Genomic DNA, 23,657 nt, shown 5'->3' with positions numbered 1-23,657 from the left:
TTAATTAAAGTTGATGCATTTTAACACAGTGGCATATGGCAGAGTCGAGAAACAGAGGGTTAGAGTTTTATTTTTTCTTCTGAAACAGGAAAACTATATTCAAGAAGTGTACCAAAATTGGCACAAAAGTACACCGAAACGTCACGAAATGAATTTATTAATTTCTGCGAAACTGACCACATGGTTTCTTCGTAAATGCTCATAAAAAATAGGTTTACGTGCAAATATTTTAGAAATTACGTAAAGCAGTCAACGTGGCAACGTCGCACAATCGACGCACAAGACGATTCAAATTCATATGAACATTTTTTCTGACATTTTGGTTATAAAAGACACGCCCCGAATGTATGCAATGTTGTCAGATCTGCTGCTTCAATTCACTACGCTAACCAATTTAATATTCTATTTTCGTATTACAATTATTTATATTAACATTGAACTTTTTAATATATATATACATGATGTTGAAAATTATTATTATTATTTCTATAGTATCATATTACTTTATATTTATCGTTTATTACCCAACTCTAATTTTACTAACGTAGTTGGTTAGGAACTACCTTAAATAATAATATCTCGAAAAGGAAACGAACAATGAAACCGAACAAATGTTTTGACACCAAACAACTTCGCTCCCTATTTAAAAAACATTCTGAATGACTAGTTTATCACGAAATATTCACAGTTCTATTTTGATGTTTTTTGTTTTGATCTCGCTAGGTGAGTGACGTATATTCGATGCTTCCTATTTTATTATCACGGTCATAAATTATTATTCTTCTGATATTTGTATTAAATATTTCAACTGTATAAATTTTGTAGATTTTTAATACATGAAGAATTTCAAATAACTGGAATGTTTCATAGTAGTTGTAAAAGTAGCAGTGTATTAAAAATTGTAATTAACAAAAGTAGCAATGAATTAAAAATTCTCATTAGCAGTGAAGGGTAGTTGGATTAAAAACTCGGAATTAAGTAAACATCAATGTGAGCTACGTCTTATAGTACAAGCTTATGATATTCAAATAAACTTATATCTGTATTAAAAATTGAAACTAATGAATCATTATATCCGATTAGAGAGTCTCTAGTCTATGCAAACAGTCTCTCCTATACAATTTCGATCCTTATTGCCTTAGTTTCCAAATCATAAAATAAACTAATATAAAGCCAATATTCTCCATACATTATTGAAAAACTCATAACACGACGCTTCCAATCTATTTTGAAAAAAAATACGAATGTACAAACACAGTCCAAGAATTTATTAATAGATGAACACTTCGCATTTCAATACCTTACCTAAGTAGCTCATATTTCCAACCAGATAAAGATTTTGATAAAACACTTCAATGTTTTATAATGTTATAATATTCATATTGCCCCTTCGGAGTCCAAGTACGCCTCTCCGGCATGTTAGGCGTTACAAATTGATATCATTAAACCATGTAAAAGTGGGAGAATTCGTAATGTGTATTAGTTGTGTATTAACCTTTAAAGGGCCTAAGAATTTGGATACCTTGCTGGCCATTTTGGTGATATACATGCATAAATTTTAAGTAAATAAAATGTACAATTTCAATGAAAAATCCCAACCCTCTAAAGGTTAATTCGTAATGCGTAAATTATTCATTTTAAAATCGGTATATTATATTTTCTCCTGTACCAAAATTCTGTATTTAATAAGCACGGCACCGAGCAAAAGTCCTCTAGTCGATCGACGAGCAATAAGTTTGAGTGCATAAGGTTTAGCCCCCATCAATCCTCATACCTAATAAGTATGTAGCATTCTCGTTCAGACAATGGCATAAGAGTGCCATTGTAACTGCACCGCTGTGCACCAGCGTTTTATTCGAAATTTCCAAACAGGGAACCAAATAACTTTGCGCGTTTCCCTGTGGACACATAAATTGGAAGAACGATGCATAAATGGCATCTACACGCTCGAGTACTGCGCCACCATTTGTCGCGCACGGCTGCTCTGTGACCGCGAAGAAGAAAAGGCACCTAATATAAATTCATGTTGTGTCCTCGAAAATTATGGGCGATATCGGGCTAAAGAAACAGTTGGTTGGGTTATCCACCACGGAACACTTTGTCTCGTTAACGTGACCGAGGATTCACCGACAAATTCCAAGTAATTCCAGCAAAAATGCTCAAGCAACACGCCTCGAATTTTCAAGTTGTAAATAATCAGAGGACAATGGTAGGGGGTGGCAACTTTGGGAAGTCATTGGAAAAGAAAAATTATCACAAAAAGTTAATTACAACAAAAGTATCCGTCCACCCTATATGCAACATATTTAACATATTAAATCGACTTAAAAGTAACAATTCGCAATTCTAATTCACATTAGTATAAACCTTGATTAATATACTTTTCTGTTGGGTACATTCAATTGAAAAATTGTACACAGTTTATTTACACCCGTGGAAGTAAATTTTGCAACAAAATATTCACCCAAATTCAATCTTTAATTTATACAAACGTAATTGCAAGTAGTTAAAATTCTTCTAATATTCCTGCGATTTTATTATAAGCTTTATGCAGAGATTCAATTAATTTTCTGTGAAATTCGGGCTTATCTTCTTCCATTCTTCTACCAAAACTTCTCTGAGCATTTCTTTGGTAATTGGTACTAACTAAAAATATATCGATCAGGGTTTCTATTACTACAAATTACAGTGGGCAATTCTGAATTTAACATTTCTTAAATAAGTAAAATATGGGACAAGTACAGGGTGGCTGGATACTTTTGCGAGTAACTGTATTCATATTTCTAACAACGCACGAATTTCAATGCAAGTAAACAGAGAACGTGCCATAATCACGCGACATTCCACGTGTTAACCAGAAAAGAGGTTGCCCGAATGCGGAATTACGCATTATTCAGCGTTTGCGATGATAAATGCATAACTTTCGAGAAGTCGCTGAAGGGAAACGAATGCCTCATTTCGAATGCCGAAAGATCCGTTGATGCACATGCGCTAACAAGTTGCAGAAACTCTAAGTCCACGACGGATGCACCCTTACGTAATGAAGAAACTTGTAAACGGGAACGAATAAAATCCACGCGAATTTATACTCCCGAAAATCCCCAAGACCTGCATAACTATCTGCATTACTTGACACTCAAGTGGGCCACTTTAAAGTAACATCTTGTTTCTGTTTTTCCTTTGCGCAGCACGCAGATTGAACGAGTACATCCGCCACTACGAGCCTCTTTCCTACCCCACCGAAGAAATCCACCGAGGTCACCTGAGGGCCAAGAGGTCGGTTACCCGCGACAATTCGGTAACCCTGAAGTTTCGTTCGCACGGAAGGGACTTCCATATTCGACTGAAGCGGGACCTGACCACCTTTAGCAGTAACCTAATTATCGAGGGTCCTTCCGGGCAGACAGAGGATCTTGACGCCTCGCACGTTTATCAGGGCCACTTAGTCGGTGAGTTCACTTCTGTTTTATTTTATTATAAAATTACTGTGGGTATTCCTGAGTAAGTAAAGTTCATTCAGCTTGGCGTGTATGAAGGAGCGCTTTATATCTGGCAAGTGTGCTCTAAAAGTCTAGAATTTTCTCTAGGAAAATGGGGAACACAAATATAGCACGTTGAATACACACTCCGTTTCAGCTTAACGATTTTATTTAATTTTGCTAAAAATTGTCGCGTAAAATCTACCATTTTTTATGAATTACAGTTCTGTCTCTCTATATACGCGAGCGTCGGGGCCGGGCGCACGCAGTTTGAGAGACGAGTAGCCTATTCGGCTTGCTTTGATTCCTCCTCGAGCGCTCGAGTGGTATGGAGTGACGCGCAGTTGTTTTTTCGTTCGGTGTTCGGCTTCTTCGGGTTTTTCTTTGATATGTGATACGCAATTCTGTCGCTCAGTCGAAGAAGATTAATTGATTCTCGGTATTTCGGCTGTGCGGTGACTACAGAAGAAGTAGCGGGGATAGCTTCACGCGTATAGAGAATCTGAAAACGCGTGCAATTTGAGAGACAACACTGTGTATACATGTAAAGGAATATGATTTGACTAAGTTCCCTTATAGAATTCACGCAGTAGTTCAGTTTTTAGTCTTTATTTCAGAGTTAAATTGTGGGCGAGATGTTAGCCCTAGTCAAGGTGTGGGCGAAGACTGATGTCTACCGGACGCACATTTTCCGGCAAGACACGCGCGACTAGAAATAGTTCCTAATTAGTTGACTCGATGCCGGTGTCAACCAATCGGTACTTTTCAGGCCCAAAATCGCGTCACCTGTTTCGCGCGTCTTCGGCGCGCCTCCACCGTAACGGGGGTGAGATTTGGCGGGAGAAATACTCCTGGCAATGCAGCGGGATTTCCCCCAGGCCCCCGAGGCGCGGACGTGGCCGGTCGCAGGCCGCCCGGCCTCGCATCGTGGGCCCCTCGGAAACTCGAGGTTTATGATAACCGCAATAATTATTGAAGCCGTAAACGAAAGTCTCGAAAACATGCCTTGTTCAAAATTCAATCACAAAACGAACGGAAAGCGGCTTACTCAAAAATAGTTTTGCTGACGCGCGTGTCTTAACCATTTGCACGCCAAATGTTTATATTTGGTCGTGCCGATGGCCGCTTTACTTACTTTACAAGTAGAGCGAGTTGTTCCAACTCCTTCGAAGTTATTCAATTTTTCTTTCAATTATTTTTCAATATCCTTAATGTAGCTTCCAAGATATTCGCGTAGATCTATTTAAATAGGACACTCCGTATAAAGGAGGGAATTCTGGAGCTGCTTGTTGAAGAAAAAAAATCGTAGAAGAAGAGATAGAAGTGAATGCGAGGTTGCAGTAACGACCCGGCTGCCAGATAAATATTCTTCGTAACGACGCGTGCATATAACCGATGTTCACAATGTCTCCACATCGACGAGATAAGATTCCCGTGCTTCGTGTTGCTAGCACAATGGTGCTAAACGTATCGATCTGTTATTATTTCTCATACGAAAGCACCTCGGAGACAATCTTTTAAAAAATGGAGTGTTTACTTTTTATCGTTCAACATCTTCACAATTTTATACACATCACAAAGCATTAAGCTGTGTAGTGTGCGTATTACTGCACGTTAAATACTAGTACTATTGGCACACAGTTACACATTACATCTTATATACTAAACGCAGAGTTGGGCGAAATGTAATCTAATTACAAATTAGAAATTACGATTAAAAAGTCATTGTGTAACCAATTGTGTAATCAATTGCATTTTAATCGTAATTTGTCATTTGTAATTAGATTACATTTCGCCCAACTCTGACTAAATAGTAGTGTAAACTGTACACGTTGCATAATACACATTGCTATATAATACATTAAATACTAATTGAAACAGCACACTAAATCTACACAACTCTTACATTCCACACTATACATGCACTTGTCACAAATTACACACACAACACTTATACAATACTAGCTTCACTACTCGGCTACGCCCGAAATTTAAATTCTGATATTATAAGAAAATTTAATTTTTTTTGTGAAAATGGTCATATTCGTCTGAATTAGTCAGGCATAATGAGCCGAGGCACATTTCGTGATCCCAGAGTTTATCGTTCGAGAGTTTTTATGCGACAGACAAACACACAAACGTATAGAAGCTTACTGCTTTATATATTAAGATTACTGTTCGTTCAACGAATGTTCAAAGAGTCACAATAAAATCCGCCATCGCTACTCACAATTTCACGGTACATACACTGTTTTCGGTAACTTTCTTTTTGCCATTTTAGAGTATTATTTTAAAAATATTTTACGAAGCGAAAATGCCTAATTACACTTTATATATTAAGATGTCATCGCAAAGTCGTCGAAAAGTCATCCCAACTTTTCTTTTTAAAAAGAAAATTGGGGTGACCGCTGATCCCATGCATCCACTTGTGTGATTTTGCCAGTGCGTCTAAGTACTTAAGGGTTAACGTAACTCTTGCATTCTTCACGAGCTAGCTACACACTACTTACAGATTATCTCCATGCTACTCACATACTACTTTTACACTACAGATGTAATACATACAGACACGGTACATTTAAACTACTCGTACTCTAACCGCGGACTACTAAGCATGGTTCGAAAGTGTTCTGGAACTTTTCAATAGGATCTATTTAAAACATTTAAAGGTTCTTGAAAATAAAAGTTTTAGTTGGAATGGAACTTATAAAATCTAAAAATAAAAAATTTTCTATAACAGGAACAGATACTTTATTCATCAATATTAAACTAGTTCGCAATCGTTGTAACAAATACTGAATACTATTCAATGAATAGTACTACAAACAATAATAAATAATTATTGCAATTAAATTGATATTCTGAATGTGTTATTTACTTGTACAATTTACCTACGTAGATAATTTCTACGCAGATATTATAGAATTTTTATGTACTTTGGTTTATGTAAGATAGAAAAAAATGTTATTTAGGTATTATTCTTGACAAGTTCTCTTTTCTGATCAATACTTCTTATGAAACTATAAATTACTTATGATATGATTTTCATACCTTTTATTAGACAAACACGAAGAATATGATATTATATTATTAAGTAAAACTAGTACCTAATAGTTTAGTACTTTTCTTTATCTTATAGAACCTTTTTTAATAAATGTTCTAATATAACTTGTTTCCATGGAACTTTTATTATATAATTTCTAAAATATCTGTTCCATGAGAACACTTATCAAAAAAGTTCCTGAGGGTAACATTTCTTTCAATAAAGTTCCACAGGAACAGATATTTTCTTAAACGAAACATAAGTTCTAACAGAATTATTTTAAAAACGAGAGTTCCGGAACGCTTTCCATCCCTGCTGCTAAGGAATTACTCAGACTCTTTATATAGACACTTTTTAATCTCACACGACTTCTACACTATTTATGCGTCACTCACATAGTGCCTCTACACTACATACAGTACTGCTTCATAAACTGCACGGGGTCATCCCGATCTCGAGTTCTACCTCACTCGTCCTCAGAGTGTCTTTTTTACTATCCTCGGCGGTGGGTAGAGTTGAGCCCGTGATAAAAATCGTGACCATACACCAAAAATCGCACGCGAGCGGTCCCGAATGGATGTGCGAATAATGAAGCACTACTGTGTAACACTCTACCCGCTACAAAGTTAATTTGTAACTCTACATCTCCGCATAGATGCAAATACATCTTGATTGAGTTACAGCACATTGACAATGTTGCAAATCCTCTATCTCTCCTCGGTTTGCAACACCGTTTCAAAGTGATTATCGACTTGCCCTGGGCCCGTAACGAAGTTGCAACCCGAAATTCGGTTTCTCGCGAGTGTCCAGCAAAGTTACAAACCGAAACTCGACTTCTCTGCAAAGTACTTACATCAGTTACAAATCGGAATTTCCCTTCTCTTTGATGTGCGACAAAGTTACAAACTGAATTTCTGTTTATCCCGAAAGTGCAACAAAGTTCGAAATCTATTTTTAGATATTCATGACTGACAGCGCAACGTGGTTAAAGTGATGTAGGAAAAGTGTGAAAATGGTATAGAAATACTGCAGGGGCGATGTGGAAGTGGTGTAGAAGTCCAGGAATGGAGTAATAGTAGCGCAGCAACAGGGTATAAGTGGTCTATGAGTAATGGAGAAATGATGTGAGAATATAGACGTGATGTACGACCACATTATAGGAACCGTACACAAATATTACACACAGTGTAAATAGTATGATAGACGTAAATAATATAAGTAATATGAGTAGTGTCAACAGTGTCAACAGTGTCTGAGGTGCCAATGGGGTAGCGTAAGTAGCGTGTTCAGTAGGGTGGCTCTAATTTGCTCTTGGTAAAATTTTTTTTCAAGATTTTCTTCGGGGCACCATCCAGAATAGTTCCAAATAATTAAAAAAAAATCCGTGTAAAGTTTGAGTTCGATCGGATAACGAGAAAGGGTGCCCCTGGGCCCTTAAACATTTAAATCATTATTTAAAAGCTCGCGAAGTCGATTTTATATAATATTCTCCGAGTTATTGATTTAATAAAAAAATATGTCAAGCAAAAGTTGTAGATCCAGACAAGGAGCATCTTTTATGTTCTATTACTTTTTCTCGTGCGACAAACGGTTTTCGAAAAAAGTGCGAAGAACTAAAAAAAATAAACTTTTCCACTCAAATTTTGAAAGTTTAAATGCTTTTAGAACACTTTTTATTTATGAAGGCGAACAAAAAAATGGAATTTTTATTTTCGAGGACTATTTTTTTTAAATATTTAAGGGGGGCATATACCGAAATATGCGAAAAAGATAAAAAAAAATCTTATTTTCAGTGTTTGGTATGTCATGAATGTTTTCTGAAAATTTGAGACCGAAATTCGCAAAAATATAGACTGTATATCTTCGATTCGGGTTTAAAAGTGTGTTGCCTTGTGTAATGTTATGTAGGGTTTTTGTTTGTTAGTTAAATAAATCCAACTGCAACTGGGTTTTATACAACTTTTAATTATCTTTGAGAATATATATATATATATATATTAGGCATATACTGCAGTTTTGAGTTCATATTGAAAAGTAATAGAAGTAGGGTGGTTCGAAAAAGTGGTAATTTTTTTGTCCGCTACTATATCAGTTTCGGTTCTACAGAACCGATATTATATCGGAGAGGCTCAGCGATAAAAAGAACAATTCGAATTTCCAATAAAAAATGTGATATTCTTCGCAATTTTTTTTAAACATGGGATAATAGAACCGACATACATTACTGTTACAAAACCACTAAATAACTGTTGTGGAACCGTAACCGAAACCGATACAGACCAGAACCTTTTTCACTCATAACTGTCTCAAGAACCCGAACCGGTATCATAACCGTTTTCAACCCCTGGTTTATACACGCACAAAGGGAGGAAAATATAATAACTGTATCTGGCTGTAGACCAGAAATGAAGCAATGTATTAAATGGCCCGAGCACCCGTGAGATTCTTGTGGCATAAATCAGAATCTCTTTGCCGCTTAAGTGCGCGCTGTTACATTCTAAACTCTGACCTCAACGAGGTAGTACCGTTCCATGGTGGAGTCCTGCGCGTGTACGTCTACTCCCACGTTCCCAGCAATACTCAGGTGTGGCACGCAAAAGTGCGTGTCACGGAAGATACCGGGTGAGACCTTTATTTCCAGTCTAATAATTTACGGGAGTTCGCGCGCGATGGGACGTTTTAAATTATGGATTCGGTCGCTGGTAGTGGGGGTGGAACTGTTTATCTTTCACTTTCGTGCTTGCACCCCCCCCCCTCCCCTCTCCCCCGACCTAGTTACGCCTGCGTGTTTTCCGCGGAACAGGAAGAAAAATGCAATCTCTTATTCCGATCGTTAAATCAATCACCGTTTTTAGAGGCAACTGCATTGAGGAATGTTTATGCGACATATCTTTCATTTCTTAAGTATAAATCGCAGCCGCCCTGAAGTTCGACGTCACGCGGTGAATTAAGAAACGCGAGGATTTTCTTGTTCAACAAACAAGTTTGTGTAATTTTCGATGAGACATTAGTATTCATTGCAATTGATTAACTCGATAAAATAAAAACTGAGGAAACTTGATGATTTAAGCACTTATTCTGAGGATGCTTTAACCCTCAGTTGTCACATAAATTTTTTCGAACGTAGTTGTCACACGATCGATTTGAGCCAACCCGATTATCAGCTTTGTCGCAAAAATTCTGGGGTAAAAGTTTAATATTGTACAATTTCTGATCATCATTCCAAATTAAGATTTAAAATATGTTTTAAAAAAAATTGAAAGAAAAAGAGTTGCAAAAAGTTTTTTGCTTCAGAAAATCGTAACCTTTTCAATTTTTAATATTTTTAACTAAAAATTTATGGTTATACTTTTGAGATACGCTACTTTAATAAAATAAAATTCCCCTCACTCGGGAAGCATCTCTACCTGTAGAGGATACATGAAATTTTCAATGATATTTGCCTCAAAGATATTTTACCTCAAAGCCGAATTTTGGGTCATTTTGACCCAGTGTGACAACCAAGGCTTAAATACTAAAATTGAGAAATTTACAAAAGTGAAGTCGATCAGTGAGGCTTCTGAGAGTCTCAGTTAATTAAGTATCCACATGCTCAACGATTTTTCAAAATCGTCTTTCCCGAATACAAAGCTTACCCCCCAAAAGCTTCCCTGCAGCTTCGATTAATTTTTGCGCGATAATTTACCTTTCTGCCAATTATGTATTTTTCGTTGTTCCGTTCGATGAGTTTCCTTTCACTTCTAACACGCGCCGTACAAAAATAAAGAACAGCTAAATGCTAAAACCCTTTTGAAAGATTGAAATTTGATTTCGTACCTGTAAACTGTTTGTTTTAGTTACAGTGGAATTTCCAAAAGTATAAACAAGGAAATAAATTATACACTTGCAAAGACTATTCCTCTGTAGCTTTCCCCGGTTTCCCCAGCATGGAGTTCCGTTGACGCAGATTCCTTTTATATTTCGCTGTCTCGCACAAGTGCCTACGAAGTCAACAAGTTTGACGCTCGTTTTTGCGCAATTACTTTACATGGTGCGCATGCCGGTGTAGTTAATTCCTTCGTTTCGGGGCTGAAATGAAACACATGGTTTTATACCATTCTTGCATGCGTCATATTCCACGCACCACGCGCTGCACTCGTCCAAGACTTATCATTTTCTGCAGACGCGTACACAATTTTAAATGCAATTGAAGGAAACATACCGCAAGGATTACGCTTTTAATGTACTCGAATGTGTGTGTTTGCCAATTTTACTGTTACTTTTAATGGCAAAAATTAATAAGCTGCAATTATAATATTCCGGATTTTATCGAAACACTTGCAAAGGTTTTCGTGATCAGTATTCATTTTTGGGTGGTCAGAAATATTAATGATAAATATGCTACTTCTGACGAAGTGTGACATAATTATTTCGAAGATATCAACGATTGTAATAAATCGTGATTCAACATAGTAGGGTGGATGCACCATTTGTGGCCGCTTTAAGTACCAGTTTTGGCCACGTGTTAAAAAATATAATATTTTTCCGTGTAAGCAATAAATGTAACCTTATATTTCTGGCGATATACTAAACAAAATATTTATGATGTGAAATTTTCCACATAATAATGATCCGCGAGCAATTTAAAAATGAGATAATTAAGCACATGGCTAAAAACAGTTCCATGGCCACAAACGGTGCATCTACCCTATATTGTTCTTTGTGTGACATCATCGTTTTTTAACATGCTTTTATGTTCGTCGATCGTTACTCATTGTAATTTCTTTTTTTACTTTTAGGTGAGCCTGGCAGCCACGTGTTTGGAAGCATCAGCGACGGTGTTTTCCACGGGAAAATCATTTCGCCCCGGGGTGGCTCGTGGTATGTGGAAAAGGCGCGCTATTACTTTCCACCGCACGAGATAAATGACACGTTGCATTCTGTGATCTATCACGAAAACGACGTCGCAGATGCATACGCCCACCTTCGAAAAGGTTCGTTGAATCACCTAACGTTACATTTTCGTCGAAAATAATAATATAAAAATTCTTCGCTGGGAACTGCTAATCGATTCTGCCAGTGTTAGCTAACAGCTGGATTAATTTTTACATATTGATATAAGGGAAATTGATATACTTGTTTTTAATTAAATCTCAAATGTTCGTAACCTTTTGTGTAGGTACTTCACTGAAATAAGTTCTATGGGACTTGCACACCGTTTTCAACAATCAACCACCTTTAGTATTTCGATTTAATAAAAAAAGTATCGTGTATGCTCCTATAGAACTTAAATAGCACAAAACTGTTACCTGTGATGTCGATTTGATAATGACCCTTGTTTTCTTTTCGATAAGAATTGAGGTTCTGAAATCGCTACCCTTCTTCAGTTATTCGATTTTTCAAAGTTAATTACCTCGAGTCCTTTTGGATCAATATAAAAAAACATGCACGTCTGTAATACGTAAAATATACCCAATATAAAATTAGTTCAGTTAAACCTAAAACTGACAATTATAAGGCCGATGACATGGATTCGCAATAGGTTGACCATGTCTAGACTCCCTAATTGAATCTTCGAGATACTGCATCCAAAAAGCAATATAAATGTGACATGTGCGAACAATATTAGATATTGTAGTTTGCTGTAACTTTCCATGATATATTCATGCATAGATACATAAATAGAATACAATTTATTGGTAAGTGAAACGGTATTGTTACAGTAGTCAGTAACTATATTTAATACTCAAGATATTATATCCATCTTATTTAATGCATTTATGAATGCATATAATACTAGAAGGAATGTGTCGAAATGTAATTTAGGTGATATTAGTTTTAAACAGAGGAAGAAAAACTCGAAACCGTCAAGGGTTTGTGGGTGTTCTTTTACAAAACAATTCTGATGTTACTACGGCATTCTAGCTAACTCCTACAAGGCTCACGTTGCAGATTATTGATCACCGCTATACTTTTTAATTAGAGCTCTGTTCAATTAAAAATGAGAGGATGCTCCAAACGTCGATAAAGTGGTAACTACTGCATGTATCTACATATTGGGGTTGTTAAGGGGTTAGACCACCACCTTGGTCAGGTCAGAAAATAGATACTGCATCTTTGGGAATTTATTTCTAAGTGACAAAACACTTTTTTCGATTAAATTTTTTTAATGAAGATACAGAATATTTTTTTATATTATATGTACAATTTTTTCAAGTTTTCTTCAAAAGCTAATATAACGGTGTACGTTATTTCTGATGAACAGGTGCCTGAAACAAATTTTTAACTATAGAATATTAAATAAAACTAAGTTGTCAATCGGCCGACGTACAATTTTTTCGATATTTTAATTTTTACCTGACTTAAATAAAAGTCCATTTTCTGACACACGAAACTGAGTTTTTGGTTCAAACTGCAACAATTTTTATATTTTTCAACGAATCAATTAAAAAATAGGTACATTTACGAATCCCATTTTGTTTAACTGCTAATTAGAAAATTTTTCTTTTCATGTAACGGCATCGAATTACATTCTTATTATTCCTCCATCTGGCATAAATCCTTTTTCTAGTGCGATGAGTATAATAACACTGATATAAACGTAACAGTTATAGCTTCCTGAAAACCTTATTACTGTAAAATGTATTTTTAAATTACTTTCAATTTCATTCTACACTTACCATTACACATTTCTCTTTTGCAACTACTAATATACACGAACACATACATTATTATATAATTGAACTTTAACAGCCTCTTATGAAAAAAGGTCCCTCTGAAACGCCTGATTCCTTCCGAATATTGCATCTTCCTACACAGTATAATACATAGAATTGAAACTTCACCTGCGGCAGAAAAACGTGACTCTTCGAGCTGTGCTATTTAGCGCCCTGAGTTGGAGGCGTATCCCGAGCACCTGCCACTTGGAAAACTAACGCGCCTGGCGCGTTCCACGCACAGGCTCCTGTCTCGCCACACGCGCGAGGCTCACGAGTCACACTGAACGTGTTAATCCCAACCAGCAAGGCGCATTTTGCTGCAAGTTCTTTTATCAAATTTCCATCCACTTAAGTGAATTCATTTGTCGACGTCATTACATCTTCCTCGCGCCCTGTACATGGTGCGCATCTTTCGCCACATTCCGTCATGGAAATACACTTACTCACCCCCGGGTGCAAATGTAGTTTACGAATAATTCTGACGTTTTATTCGCGAGTACTCATCGACGTAATAACTGCGTCTGCGGGAAACTAACTCCACTTCGCCAAGATGCAAATCGCGGGCCAAGATAAAGACCCTGACCGCCATGGAAAGAAGGAAGGCGGGCGGGGTTGGTCGGTGGAGAGCGAGCCTTTTCTGACGGGCATCGTTAAAACATTAAGCTCACTTGCCAGCGGGGTTTCTATAGATCCGACGGACAGATCGCGCCGACATATAGTCGTCGCAGAGGCGCCGTACGACTTTGCGTTTACACACCCGAACGGACACCCCTTTGCCCACGCGATGCACGCGCTCTTCCCTTCCCTGAGCCGCCGGATGACAGTTTAGCCGGCATTGCGAGGCATCCTTAAAGAAGCATCCAGCCGTGCACGGTTTTTAAACGAATCGCCTTAACGATACACGCCAGTCTGCGCAGCCAGAGACGCCAGGCAACCGCGTTCGTGAATAGAGGCGCGACGCAAACACGCGTCAGGGAGTCAAGCTCAAACAGGTAGGACGCCTGGGCCGAGGCTGGAGGATTTTCACAAGTTAGAGGAGTGCCTAACCACCCGCGCGGAGTCGGATGCAGAACGCGGAACATTGCGCTTTCCGGTCCATTTGCCTGCAGAAAAGGCGTGTCGGCGGCAATGCGTGTACTGTTCCTCATCATACGAATGATCCTTCCTCAATCTTTTGTGGAGTGTTGTCAAAGGGGTGCGGGTGAGATTCGTTTTGCTTTCCTTCGGCACGCTCGATGGTAATAAGTAAATTGGTTGCAGAGGATATTAGTCCTGGGAGGGTGTGATTACTCAGGCGTAGGAAGTGGAATTTGATTTAGGGTAGAATTCAGGGACGGATTTGTATGTAGGCTAACGAGGGAACACCGCGAACCCCCAGTCACCGATTGGAACGCAACTTTGTGGGTTTATAGGGTTTTACAATTTCTCGAGAAATTTTATAATTGCTTATTTCTTATTTCTCGAGAAATACTATAATTTCTCGAGAAATTTTATAATTGCTTATTTCTTATTTCTCGAGAAATACTATAATTTCTCGAGAAATTTTATAATTGCTTATTTCTTATTTCTCGAGAAATACTATAATTTCTCGAGAAACTTAAGTCTAGGAAAAATATTATAAATCTCATTTAATTTCGTAAATGAATGTATTATTAGTTAATCGCGAACGTATAAACATATCTACAGTTTATAATACATCTTATTAATAACATTAGAACCTATATGAATTTCAATAGAAAATCACAGTACAGAAGATTCGATATTATTAACTGCTGAAGGTGCTCTTAAATTCTTATTTAAAAGTTTAGAAAAATTGTATACTGAATTAAGTACCTAATGAGTTTCTTGTGGCTATTAAAGAAGAAATATTGAAAAGAGGAGATAAGACTATTGTACCCCGTATAAAATTTTTGCATGATCCAGAATTTCTTCCAAATGGGTGAAAAGACGCATTTTTTCATTTAACAGCCAAGATAGATATTTCTAAAACGTCAAAATATAACAGTAACAGATTTTGCTACAAAAAAATAGATTCGCTGACGCTACATTAGACGCGTTGTATTATTTAAAAATAAATTTTAAAACCAAAAAGTAATGTTTCGCTTTGTACAGATTTTGTATTAAATAAATAAATTTACCAATTATATTTAATATCTATTTTATCATTTACACAAGTTTTGTATAAATTAGACAGGAATAATTATTTAGTTAAAGTTTTCTTGTGTTTTTGATAAATATTATCAAAGTCAAATAGCACCCTCACTTTTTCGCGCATAACTCCTACAGTACCTACAAGAGATAGAAAAGAAAATCAAACAAAAGTTGAATGGCACAATATACGTTGCAAAATTGCGCTAACAAAATTTTGAAAAGAATTTAAAGAAAATCCTAACGAAAAATACATTTTTCAAATTTTGTTAACACAAGTTTAAAGCGCTTAGTGCCCAATTACACTTTTGTTTGAACATTTCACAAGCAGGATGCAGCCTAGAGCTGAAAGTTTTGTAAATTCTGTAAGTTTATCGTCGATAATAATAGCATAAATTTCCGTTATAAAATAAAATGTCTATCTATTTCCGTAATACCGAAAGTGAAGGGTGAAATTCAAACACAGAGGCTTGAGACCACTTTAAAAATCATTCACTTTTTTCATGTAGCAAATTAGCAATAACTCAAATGTGAGTTGCCATATTAAATTAATTTCAAAAGTGTCTCAACTCTTGTAATTTAAAATATTTTATGATATTTCACGAAAAGGGCGGCTGACGCTTGCTAGCCTAGGGGCGCCAAATCTCCAAGTTCTGGTAGGACTACTGGAGATTTTATGTTGGTGATTATTTTAACGCAAGAAGTTGGATTGGAGCGTTGTAAAAGTTCAATTTTATTGCGCTGGTAGAGGATAAATTCATTGATGCTGAGACAGTGGTATAGCGAAAGTAAATTGAAATGGAGCAGATTAAACCAACATTGTTAAAAAATGAAAAAATGTAAAGACAACGCTCCTTTGAGAAAAAGCATGTAAGCGTTAACAGTTAACTTACGACAAAATTTCGACATATCGTTATATCTTTATGTCCATATTTTGTTAGATAAGGAAAAACTATTTCTGCGGTGTCCTGTAAGGTGACTTTGGAGGAGCTCTGCACAAGGGAATAGCATGCCAAAGTCTTGTGAGAAGTTTCATTTCATGCGCTGACCAGCTCGAACAGCTGCTTCTACTTGTGCAGCTATTATCTATCCCTCGCTCTCTTTTTCACAACCAACCAAAGAGTGATACACGATCTACTCCCTAATAACATTCAAAAGGGGAAGATAAAAGTATTAGTTTCATCGCATTAATGTCATATGTTGATAACAGTAAAAAAATCCCTTTAAAATTTTTTCTTAGCACCAACCACTTTAACGCTATTTTAACTGGCACTATTCTTGGAACACCTTATACATATACTGCGAATGCAAATTTCTTTTATGGAAGTCGTTATAGCGTAAGTAGCATAAACGCGCGGTTTCCATACTGGAGGTTTAATTTTTTTTTTAAATTACTTTGATTTATGGCAGCCATGTGCATAATAGTAAATTATTTCAGTAACACACATCAGAGGTTATAAAAAACCTATGACCCACATTTTGTTATCAAAGACGACCACGCCAGCTGCATGTACCAAGTCATTTTATTCAGTGAACTTTATCATATCACGGCTACAAGTCCCCGGAAATCCTTGTTAAAGATATATAAAAAATAAACACGTTCATATGCAGTATATGTAACGTGCACTAACGGTATCTGAAAAACTGCTATCAAATGTATTCCTCTGTTTGCAAGAGGAAACTGGTATCTACTTCGTGTACTAATGGCTGTGTTCGTAATGCCAATTTTTTTTTTTATTCATACCGTTGTTGAGTTATAAATGAAAGTAATTTTGCAAAAGGCACTCTGTCATTTTGTTTGCGTTCAGTTGTTTAAAATCAACGGGAATAATCCAGTTTTCACAGGGATATTTAGTTACTGAAGCTGAGTACGAAAATGGGTACTTTATATTTTAATTATTTTCTAATAGTAGCAATATTGTAGATATTCTCATTATTCTTGTTTATCAAATACAGTAGAATTGACGTGCTAAAGCTCCCGGATGATTACAATTTAACAGTCGTAAACGTTTCTTTAGACATTTACAATTTAAAATTTATTTATCACCATGTACATATATATAAAAGTTCTCGAGCGGTACTTTACATTTGCGTAACAAATCAGAATGAAGTAACAGGAATTATAACGACATTGTAATTTATCATTTACGCAACAATTTACGTGCATGATAAATTGAGCTGCTGATATTTTATTTCCATCTTTCTTGCAGGTATCGCAGCAGTAACGAAGTCATCTCGAATTCTATTTTAGTTTTTGTATAAATAACGTGAAACGTAAATTATTATCTGGACACGTCATTTATACGGAACGTAGATAGTTCTAGATTCTAGATAAAGCACCAAGCTTCTCCATTCATCCTTCACCATACGAGCTTTTAGGGCCCAGTATGAGGGCTGTAATAGTGTGTGCGAATTGGAGAAACGTTTTATTGGTAGCAGCCCCAAAACAAAATGCAGTTTGTCGCTACGCAACAGTCACACTCTCGTTGTAAATAGTTTCTAGGGCGTTGTTCTTAAATAACATCGCGCTTGAGGGGAGTCAGGTGGTGTTTACGTAATATTTTTTTGTACCTATTATATAATATAAGAATTATAGAAAAATATATAAACCTTTAAAAGAATTTTAATGACTGAAAAACACAGTGTAACAAAATATTACGCAAGGAACGGGGGTGGAATATAAAATCTAACGAATTCCCTTTATACTGGGGGAAGGAGGGGGTAAGAAATCGCTAAAATGACACTTACGTAATTTAAGGATGGTCCCCAGGCACTATATTTCTGAAATGACCCCTTTTTACAGGGTTGCTATCTGCCCCGACTGTTTTCAGATCTATAATACAAGCAAATTGTTAGGTCTCGATAAAAACGTCCCCACTGGGACAACCTTCGTCTCTCGTATCTCGAATCGAACCCAATTGTCATCCTCTTTCACTCTTCGCTAGCAGATACTGGTCACGTTACCCTCGTGTGTTTTTTTCTCACAGAATCCGTGTTCTCTTTCTTTAAAACGAAGAATTAGGTAGGGTGAACATGCTTGTTAGATAGAGAGTGGAGTTTACCCCTGAGTGGCCATGAAAGGCTTAAATATTCTCTGCAAAGTGTAACTCAAGCATATACATATACAGGGTGTCCCAATATTTATGGTACAAACAAGGAGGGGGTGATTCTATATGGAAAAATAAAGTAAAAAATGTAGAATAATTGTTTTTTCTTAGGCTTTATGTCTTATTTTCATTTATAAATCCACTCTAAGAAAACAGAGATAAATAATGATACATAATATTGATAAGGCATCAACATTCTCTATGATATTGTTGCGAGCACCCTTTAGTTGAAACCCAAGGCCTGCTGGTGCTCGTGACAAGAACAAGAGGACAGCGAGAAGAAGGCGATCGGATCGATCGCCTGTCAAGCTGTCATTCGAGAGTCAGACGCCATCGCGAATAGACATATCGAGATTACTGCATTATCCTTGTATTAGACATTTCTTGTTGTTCACCGTTCTTGTAGTTTCATATTGTATTGTTGTATTAAACCTAATTATGCCAAACCGAGCAACCCCCGTTACACATAAGTGTAACAATGGTGTCAGAAGTGGGATGCCCACACGGAGTGGGATGCCCACTCGCGCATCCGCGGCCTCTTCAAACATTCCTCCTTTACCGACGGGGGATACCTCCATACAGGAACTTCTCACCTCCCTCCAGTTAAGCATCGTTGGACAGATGCGGGAACAGCGGAGGGATGACGAGGCCCGCTGGCAGAGAGAAGACCGTCGCAGAGAAGAGAGGGAAGCCGCTGGCCGACAGACACAAGCGGCTTTCGAGGCGCGCATGGCGAATATGGAGGAAAGAATTCAGGTCGTAACCGCTTCGTTACAAAACAGCTGTAGTTCGGTTGGTAGCGGCGCAAACCCTCAGGGTGGGGAGAATGTGCCTGTTGTAAATAGTGTTATAAATTGTGTTCCCCCGGCGCAAGTCCCCGCACCCTTCAGTGTGCCCGCCGCTGCTTCTTTGTCGGAACCGCACGTTCTCAGTTTGGGATACGCTGTGAAACCGACAATATTTGATGGGAAAAATTCGTGGGAAGAGTATAAGGTGCAATTTGAGACGATCGCGCGCGCGAATGGTTGGAATGACCAAAAGAAGGCTACAGCCTTGATCGCTTCTCTCGGGGGCTCTGCGAGGAGCGTCCTCACAACGCTCTCCGCTGCCCAATGTGAAAGTTTCACAGAATTGGTTTCGGCACTCGAATTTCGCTACGGGGCGAAAAATCTGTCCAATTTGAACTACGTACTCTTCCAGAGCCATAGGCAGCGGAGAGATGAAAGCATCTCCTCGCTCGCCACCAAAATCGAACGTTTAGCGCAGTCCGCGTTCGCCGACTGCCCGGTGGAAACCCGTGACAAGCTCGCCGCGTCTCAATTTGTGACGGCATTGTCAAGCTCTGCCATGCAACGGGAGCTGCGGCTCGGCGGGTTCACGTCCCTAAGAGCCGCGGTGACTAGAGCACTAGAAATTGAGGCCGTAGAAGCGATGTCTCGCGGTCCCCCGGTCGAATCACGAGAAAGATACTCGGAGAAACGGAAGGCTAAACCCTCCGAATTTACAAGGTTCCCGGAGAAGAGGAGAAGGACCGACAAGCCCGAGCACCAGAACGACGACACATCGAGGATTACTTGCTGGCTCTGTGGCAAAACGGGCCACGTTCAAAGGGATTGCTTCAAGGCCAAGAACAGCCGGACCAACGGCGCCCCCAGGAGACCCTCAAAATGGATGTTTTCGCCACGGATTCGAACCAGATCGGGAACTGTGATCGGGTGAAACACACCGTTAATACTGGAGACTACCCACCCATAAAACAGGCGCCACGGAGACTACCTCTACATCGTCGAGCAGAGGTGGAAGAACTGCTCCGGAAGATGAAGGCTCAGGGCGTGATCGAAGAGTCACGGAGTCCCTGGTCCTCTCCGATCGTCCTCGTAAAGAAGAAGGACGGGACCTTAAGATTCTGCGTAGATTACCGACGCCTGAACGAAATTACGAAGAAGGACTCGTATCCTCTTCCCCGGATCGAGGATACCCTGGACGCACTCGCCGGATCTTCGTGGTTTTCGACTGTGGACTTGCAGAGCGGATACTGGCAGATCTCTATGGACAAAAAGGATCGAGAGAAAACTGCTTTTTCTGTAGGAACAGGATTGTGGCAGTTCAAAGTAATGCCCTTCGGATTGTGCAATGCCCCCGCAACGTTCGAACGCCTGATGGAAGACGTACTACAAGATCTGACCTGGAAGATCTGCTTAGTTTACTTAGACGACATCATTATTTATGGGAGTGACTTCGAGCAGGAGCTCGAACGCCTTCGAACAGTGTTTTCGCGCCTACGTCGAGCCGGACTATTGATGAGTCCCAAGAAATGCTCCTTCTTCTGCCGAGAAGTGAAGTATCTGGGCCACATCGTCACCGAGAACGGAGTCAAGACGGATCCAGAGAAGATCAGAGCAATATCGGATTGGCCACAACCGAAGAATATCACGGAATTAAGAAGTTTCCTCGGATTGTGTACGTATTACCGAAAATTTGTGAAGGATTTCTCCAGGATCGCCAAGCCCCTGCATCGCCTCACCGAGACCAAACAGGATTATCGTTGGACCGAAGAATGCCAAGAAGTTTTCCAAGAGCTCAAGAAGAGACTCACCGGAGCCCCGGTACTAGCGTACCCAGTGGCAGGAAAGGACTTCATTTTGGACACGGACGCCTCCGGTTTCGCCATAGGCGGCATCCTCTCACAGGAACATGAAGGACAAGAAAAGGTTGTCGCCTATTTCTCTAAGACTTTGGGGAAAGCTGAGAGGAACTACTGCGTCACCCGGAGAGAGCTTCTGGCAGTGGTGAAATCCATCGAACACTTCCATCACTACCTTTACGGACGAAGATTTATCGTAAGGACGGACCATGCAGCGCTACGTTGGCTACTCACCTTCAAGACCCCCGAAGGACAAGTCGCACGTTGGATTGAACGACTACAGGAGTACGACTTCGAGATTCGTCATCGGGAAGGGAAAGCCCATAGGAACGCCGATGGACTATCCAGAAGACCTTGCTCCGAAGAAGACTGTAAGAATTGTGATCGACTAGAGAAAAAGGAAGCGGAAGCGGAAAGAGGTTTTACGACGAAGATTCACGGGATATTCTACGATGATGAGAGAACTAAGTGGAAAAGAAGTCAAGAAAAGGATGAAGAAATAGGGTTCATCCTTAAAAAGAAAGGGGAAGGGGAGAAGCCCGTCTGGCAAGACGTCGCTCGTTTCTCCCCACAACTGAAGTATTACTGGACAATCTGGGACTCGCTGGAAGTTCACGAAGGTTTACTTTGCAGGAAATGGGAGTCTCACGATGGTGCAACGACATCGTGGCTTTTGGTGGTGCCACACGAAAGGGTTGCAGAGGTACTGCAGGAGTTTCATGATGCTCCAGCAGCTGGACACTTCGGAGTAAACAAGACCTTGGCGAGGATTCGCCAACAGTTCTTCTGGCCCACGTGTCGACAAGACGTTGAAGAGTGGTGCCGGCGGTGTGACACCTGTGCGGCGAAGAAGGGACCACGTCAGAGGGGAGCAGGGAACCTGAAAGTGTACAACGTGGGAGCTCCGTTCGAGAGACTTGCCCTGGACGTTGTGGGTCCGCTCCCGAGGTCCCAAGCCGGGAACAGGTTTATGCTAGTTGTGGCAGACTATTTCACCAGATGGCCGGAGGTCATCGCGATGCCAGACCAGCGAGCTGTCACAGTGGCAAGAGCTCTTTTACATAACGTAGTTTGTCGTCATGGTGTACCCTTAGAGATACACACGGACCAAGGAAGGAACTTCGAATCCTCCGTCTTCAAGGAACTGCTCAAGCTGCTTGGAATCAGGAAGACGCGAACAACTCCCCTGCATCCTCAATCCGACGGGCTGGTAGAACGTTTGAACAGGACATTGCTTCAATACCTCGCAATGTTTGTTTCAGAACACCAGCGGGATTGGGACGAGTGGATCCCCATGTTCCTCCTCGCTTATAGATCAGCACGTCACGAGGCTACGCAACTGACCCCAGCGATGATCCTGTATGGCCAGGAACTTCGTTTACCCCTACAGTTATGGAGAGGATTACCTCCAGAAATAGAGGAAGACGAAGACATTGAACAAGGATATTCCGAATGGATCCGAGGGAAAATGAAGAAGATCCACGAATTTGTTCGCCGCCGTTTGGATATCTACAGCTCCAAGATGAAGACGTGGTACGACAGGCACGTACACGCAGTGGAGTTTCAGCCAGGAGAACGAGTGTGGTTGTTTCAACCAAGAAGAACGAAAGGGAAATGCCCGAAACTACAAGCTGACTGGGAAGGCCCATACAAAGTAGTGGATCGGATCAACGACCTTGTCTATAGGATACAACGTTCGCCTAGGAAGAAGTGCCAGGTGGTCCACGTACGCCGCCTTGCGAAATACGAAGGACGTTTCGCAGCCTATTGAAGAATCTACCGAACAAAAGGACTGAAGATAGAAAAAGAATCAAGAGAGAAGATTTGAACTCAATCTGGTGGACTGGACTGCGTACGCAGTCCAGCCCCCCGCTCTCTTATTTTGTTACAGGTTCTCGATACCCCACGACGAGGGACAAGGTGTCGGGGGACTGCCACCGCGGCTGGGATATGCGCTCCCGAATTCCCCGAATGTGCCATAATAGCGTGGCGGTCCGCAGCGGGGGCGCGGACATACGTGAAAGCGCCCCGCTAGCCCCCTGGAGGAGACCTCACGAGCCCCCGGGATGGCCGGGATGGAGGATCTCGTGGGGTACCCAGGAAAAGTAGGAGAAGGGTGGACAGCAGACGGGAAATGGCATCCCCAATCACCAGGCGGACAAGCGGTGCTTGGACCGGCTGGAGGGGATGTCGCGGAGACGGGAGCGCTAACCGGACGCACAGGACGGTCCCCTGGGACAGCACCAGAGGCCTAGAAGAGGAATGGGGCCATCAGGATGCCAAGGAATGGAGTACTGGAGGAGTATTGAAGAAAGAAGAGAGAAGACTCCACGAGTTGGGAGTACCGGGCGGATTGATCGGGGAACGGGCCGATAGCAAGCTCATTGTTTAGGTGTGAGCCTCTGCTTTCGTGTTCGATTCGCCTTTCCGTCCTCCAGGTTCTCTCGACTCCAACGTTTTTCAAAATCAAAATGAATCGGCTAAAGTGTTGTCACTTATTTATTAGGCAACCCTGCAGATAGCCACTTGGAGTAATAC

At 39.8% G+C, this 23,657-nt stretch overlaps 1 protein-coding gene across 4 annotated transcripts in view; it reads left to right on the top strand.

Moving 5' to 3' along the window:
* The window catches only part of Kuz (zinc-dependent metalloprotease kuz), a 245,725-nt gene that overhangs the window by 197,844 nt on the left and 24,224 nt on the right, over positions 1 to 23,657 (top strand). For all 4 annotated transcript variants that reach the window (XM_076821624.1, XM_076821623.1, XM_076821621.1 and 1 more), the window contains exons 2-3: positions 3,189 to 3,449; positions 11,301 to 11,495. In XM_076821624.1, the coding sequence (XP_076677739.1) occupies positions 3,189 to 3,449; positions 11,301 to 11,495 (456 nt within the window). The remainder of the gene's footprint in view (positions 1 to 3,188; positions 3,450 to 11,300; positions 11,496 to 23,657) is intronic.

The sequence above is a fragment of the Andrena cerasifolii genome, chromosome 10 (assembly GCF_050908995.1).
Source record: "Andrena cerasifolii isolate SP2316 chromosome 10, iyAndCera1_principal, whole genome shotgun sequence".
NCBI classification, from domain to species: domain Eukaryota; kingdom Metazoa; phylum Arthropoda; class Insecta; order Hymenoptera; family Andrenidae; genus Andrena; species Andrena cerasifolii.
The sequence above is the reverse complement of the archived record's forward strand: the minus strand, read 5'-3'. Positions and strand labels throughout refer to the sequence as shown.